Here is a 5,821-nt window from a genome sequence, read left to right as displayed (position 1 = left end):
TATATACATGTACATATATATATATGTATATGTGTATATGTATATATGCATATATATATGTGTATACATGTGTATATGTATAAACACACACACAGATATATGCATATATATATATATAAGTGCGTGTGCGTGTGCGTGTGTAATATCAAAATAATAATATCAAAAATGATCGGTGTAGAATATACAAAGTGTGGATCACTAAAAGTTCGGTCATACTGAGTTAAGAGAGAGAAAAATAGAAAAAAGAGATTAATAAAAAGGGGGTTTTCTTACAGTTTCTCTCATCTTGCGTGTGATTTTTTCCCGTCGCGTACAAGGTTTTTAGCCTTTGGTGATTCATATTTTTTATATTCTTGTACGATCATTTTTTTATATTATCGAATTTTGTTAACATTTAATCATTTAAACATGTCGATCTAGATTATTTTAATATTCTTCACCGATCATTTTTGATATTATTGAATTTTTAGAGCATTTATTTATTTAGACCTGCTGTTTTCAAATTCGCAATTTTAAATTCTCAAAATCCCGTACGTTTATACCTTTGATAAACAAAAAAATGTTGAAACTAGTTTGGTACGGAGGTAAATAAATTTATTTAAAAACTATTACAAGTTTTTCAAATTCAGGTGCATTTTCAAAAACAAAATCTCCCATATATATATATATATATATATATATATATATATATATATATATATATATATATATATATATATATATATATATACTTCTACAGATTTCTGTTATATATTTGATGTTTAGGACCACTTGGACCCTCAGCGTATATATATGTACGCCACAGTCAGTCCCATTCAACACCCAACTGTCTCCACAATCACACAAAAGTTTGGAACGGCTACAGTTTGTTGCACACAGAAGATGAAGGAAGAATCCACGTCCAAGATTTGGGTATGATTCAAACCATAATATTTCTAACTCTAAGATTTAATAGCCAATCAAACGTGTTTCTGCATCAGTGAGAAATTAACAATTTTAGATTCATTTAGTTCATATCTCTCATTTATACACTTGTTTGTTACTCTTGTACTTTATTCATTCATTCAATCAGTTGTTCATTTGTGGCACAACTATTCATGTACCATTTCGTTTTTATTCGTATGGGCTTGCTGTGTATTTTTCATCTCTGATTAACGAAATATGTTCGAATTCATTTACCGAGTGAAAGGCGATTTAGTCTTCAACGGCGTATAACATTGAACTATATGCCAGTTTTATTTATTTTGATAATTAGAGTGCATGCCCTAGTGGTTAGAAGTGTTCGTCTCATAATCATAAGATCGTGGGTTCAGTTCCTGGAGCTAGCAGCGTGTACTATTCTTGAGTAAGGCACTTTATTTAACGTGGCACCAGTCTACTCAGTCTATTCAATCTTCTCTTTCTCCAGTTGTCACATCCTAGATATTCCACTGGGTAGCAACTGACAGAGCTGATTGTTCGCGACCCTATAGGCACTGAAACAATTAGTGAAACCATGATACATGTTTCGAAGACATACTTGTTTGCGAGACACGTACGGCTGGCTGTACCTTAATTAATTTCGTTCTTCTCCACTATCAACACCACCACCACTAGTACAAGTTTCACTACATTATATCATTAACTCCAATATTATCGCTGCTAATACCACTATTGAATATATTAATTATTCATTAAATTAATGTTATAGCCGATGTGTTATTGATTTTAATTATTTTCTGGAGACATTATACAATTTTGTATTAATATTAGTTTATTATGCCAGCAAAAATTTCACACATTCTTACACATATGCATACGCATGAGTATGTGAATATGTCTGTTAATGCATGCATGGGGATGTGCAAGTGTATGTACGGTAGCGCTTTTTTCTTATTATTAATAATGATTTCTTTTATCTAATGATAATAATAACAATAGTAATAATCCTTTCTGCTGGAGGCACAACGCCTCAGATTTGTGTGGAGGGGACTAGTCGATTACATTGATCCCAGTGCTTCACTGGTACTTAATTTATCGACCCTGAAAGAATGAATGGCAAAGTCGACTTCGGCGGGATTTAAACTCAAAACATAGCAGCAGACAAAATACCGCTAAATATTTCGCCCGGTATGCTAACGATTCTACTATCTCGCTGCCTTCATAATAATAATAATAATAATAATAATAATAATAATAATAATAATAATAATAATAATAATAATAATAATAATAATAATAATAATAACAACAGTAATAATTTGTTACAATTTCTGTTTTTAACTAATTTATATAATCCTACGTAGTTTAGTGTTAAGATAATTTTTCAATGCAAGAGGTGTTCATCAAAACCACAAATATTCTCTTATGTATTGAAATTAGATTGATGTACAAATACTACATTCATCTCTTATTTGTCTTTCTTTAGGTATGGGCGGTTCCTGTTTGGAGAAATTCAGCCCAATTCCTTTCTTGTTCTGTACCATTTCCGGAACATGCAATTTTGCTACAAGAACAGCCACAAGTTACTGGCTATCGACGGGTAGGAGTGTTCCCATGATGCCTGTCATGGGAGATGAAGTTTTAGAACACATCAGCAGATGCGCAGCTTGTCAGTCACCAACACCTCTCATTGCTGTACACAGCCAGTCAGTAATGGTACCAGAATGTCCTAAGGGATGGAACGAACTCTGGACAGGATTCAGTTTCGTCATGGTAAGGATAGAGACAAAACTGTTATTAATCATAACAATATTGAATACTGATCTAAGTAGAAAGCCACATGTTTTTTTATGAGTAAGTCGCAATCGATTACATCGACTCCAATTACACGATGGTACACTTGTTTATAGCCTGCCCCCATGAAAATAAAATGAATAAAAAATGAAGTTTACCTTTGTTTAGGTACAATATATTTTATAAGAGAATGGAGAAATATGTCCGTTATAATAAAGTTTCATGTGGATGAAGGTAAATATATCTTAATTGAGATTTCAATTTAAAAAAAACAGTTAATATCCAAGCATTTGGATAACATAAAATGCATAGCTGGGAGTTTTTACATGACATCACTTCCCCACCCCATCCTTCACCAACATCTTCACAGCCCATAAAAATGACAATGTATCTAAGTAAGTCATATAACTATTTTATAGCAGGGGCGTTTTGAATTCAAAATACTGACATATTTAGTAACGTATACAACTACTGATCAAAGGATTAAACCAGGAAGCTTGTACAAAGTCGCTCAACCCATTAGAAATGGCATCTAAATCTTCAAAATCAGTGAAAGAACGACTGAAATGTCTTTGGTCTATAATTGACGTTATCCGCTACAATAATAACAACAGCAACAAAAGCTTGACTCCAAGACAGCAGAATAAAACTTGTGGTGCCATAGGAGGTGGTCAACCATCTGCTGATATTTTCTGTGCTTTTAACATTATATGTCTATAAGAGATAATTTCTCAAGACGGATAGATCACAAATTTTGAACTAGTACTGCTTCTGTCGCTAAGAATGAATCTTACTAATTATTAGGACAAGAGCTTTCAAACGGTGCGTCGCGGGTTTGAAAAACAATGCACTAAGACTTTAGGAAAATTTGTTTTTGATAATTATGTTAAATACACGATTAATAATACTAAGTGAGCAATGTTCCATATTTTCTATGGCAAAGTGAGCCAGTAACTTTTCAGTTAATCCCCGGTACATCACAAAGTCATTAACAGAATTACTCTGTTAGAGGGAATGTAACGCTAAGTCAAACTCTCCTATATTTGAACTTAGTGACATGATACTAAATTGTAGATAGAATGAAAAATAGGAATTTGGTCCCCCTTCGTATTAGATATACTTCATCCCCAAATAAATGTTGTTTAACAAAACAAAATATTAGTAAAGTAAAAAAACAATTGTTTATTTATATTTATTTTAACCTCAAATCTTACCCCTAACAATGTCTATTTGTTTTTTCGTTTTAGCACACAATTGGTGCCGTAGGCGGTGGTCAACCATTAGGCAGCCCTGGTAGTTGTCTGGAATCATTCTATTTCAACCCTTACATTGAATGTAATAACCGAGGCGAGTGCTACTACTTCCACGACAAACACTCTTATTGGTTAGCAGGTATTGACAAGACAAGCAGTCCAAATGGTCCTCTTAACCCACAGAGTCAAACACTGAAGTCAGGTGAACATATTCAGCGAATCAGTCGGTGCAAGGTATGTGCGTATGATGAGAACGCGCAATAAAAAGATGATTGTTAAACGAATGAAATAATTATTAAAAAAAAGTAAAGAAAACTCTCTTAAAATATTTTTTTAACAAACAAGAAAGAAAGGAGAACATTTGACAGAATGTGTGAAAGTACATGCAAGATAAGACATCTAGGCTTGTACGTAACGATGACATTTTTTTTTATTGAAGAATGAAGTAAAATAAAAATAAACAAACAAAAAAGTAAACAAAAAATAAGGAAGTTATAAAATTTGTTGGGTTAGACAGAAAGCGAAACACCGTACATGAAAACGAGGTTTTAACACGAATAGCAAAACTAATTATAATTGAAAAAAAGTACTAATGAAGAAATATACAAACACGAAAGCTACAACTAAAACACCGATCATCCTCCTGTGTAATCTAAGGAATTATTTTAATACAAGAAACGGTATCAGGTCTTTGTCAGTGCGAAGGGTGTTTCTTGAAGAAATTTTACTGGTGTAACGCCACCGTAACGTTAGTTTAACCCATCACTTTTGGTTCTCGCAGCGCAATTTTAACACATTATCACCTTGTCCTCAACATCAGGGAAAACAAAAACCACCAAAGCAGACATTTTTTTCCACTGTTCTGTTCACCTGTTTGTTTTATTACATGGTTTTATATTGATTATTTTTTTTATGACATCCCAGACCAGATAATAAAATCCTACAAAAATAAATGTAAACCGACTTGTTTATTTTTGTTCTTTTATCGACCATTCACTGGTCTCTGTCGTCATTAAACTGTGGGAAACCGTATTTAGATTTAGTCAATTATTCCGACCTAAGTTATGAAACATAAAGGGGCGAACAAGCGCAGCAAAGTGTTTTAGACAGTTGTAAAAATAAACACACACACACACACACACACATATGCATACATACACTCACAAATTCAGTTATTCATTCTAAGTGGCCTGACAATGTTCCTATTAGCCCACAGGAATATCTATCTATCTATCTATCTATCTATCTATCTATCTATTGTTATTATTATTATTATTATTATTATTATAATAATAATAATTATTATTATTATTATTATTCGTTCTGACGGAATGCACATGTTTGTCTGCTGGTAAATTTTTGCTTAAAAATTTTGTTTCCAAAAGTTGTTAATTGCTTATTTTGTTACTAAACGTTTACCCAAAGCACCACCTTTGCATAGATGGGTTGCTTTGTGTCGTTTGTGCCAACTTTAGGTTCTGATATCTCAAAATAATTGTTTCAAAAATTAATCTACAAAGAAAACAAACATGGCGAAACCAGCCTTGTTGAAGAACATAGAAGAGGAGGTGAGAGAGGTGTTTCAGATAGAGAGATACAAGACGCCGTAGTTCCACAGCCAGCTCCGCCACCACTACAACAAATAACATCGTAATAAATGATAATATCAACCAGAATACATTCGATGCGACAGCAACGAGAAGCAAGGGATTTTCTTTTATGGAACCTCTTCAGAAAGACATGTGTCTAGCTGAGGTAGCTAAATTAATAAGACTGGAAAAGGCGCAAGCCAGTGTTGCCATCCCACTTGAGGTGTTGGCAGAAAACTGTGCTGTACAGATGCGTCTCCGTAA

The 5,821-nt window shown here is 33.2% G+C and overlaps 1 protein-coding gene across 1 annotated transcript in view; it reads left to right on the top strand.

Moving 5' to 3' along the window:
• Positions 1 to 4,927, top strand: part of LOC106871677 (collagen alpha-5(IV) chain) — a gene marked incomplete at its 5' end in the record, with an annotated part of 35,314 nt that extends 30,387 nt beyond the window's left edge. Inside the window, 3 exons of the mRNA XM_014918275.2 lie at positions 766 to 912; positions 2,408 to 2,694; positions 3,963 to 4,927. Of these exons, the coding sequence (XP_014773761.2) occupies positions 766 to 912; positions 2,408 to 2,694; positions 3,963 to 4,232 (704 nt within the window). The remainder of the gene's footprint in view (positions 1 to 765; positions 913 to 2,407; positions 2,695 to 3,962) is intronic.
• Positions 4,928 to 5,821: the final 894 nt, after the last annotated feature.

The sequence above is a fragment of the Octopus bimaculoides genome, chromosome 10 (genome assembly GCF_001194135.2).
Source record: "Octopus bimaculoides isolate UCB-OBI-ISO-001 chromosome 10, ASM119413v2, whole genome shotgun sequence".
NCBI lineage: Eukaryota > Metazoa > Mollusca > Cephalopoda > Octopoda > Octopodidae > Octopus > Octopus bimaculoides.
This window is presented reverse-complemented; position numbering and strand designations above follow the sequence as displayed.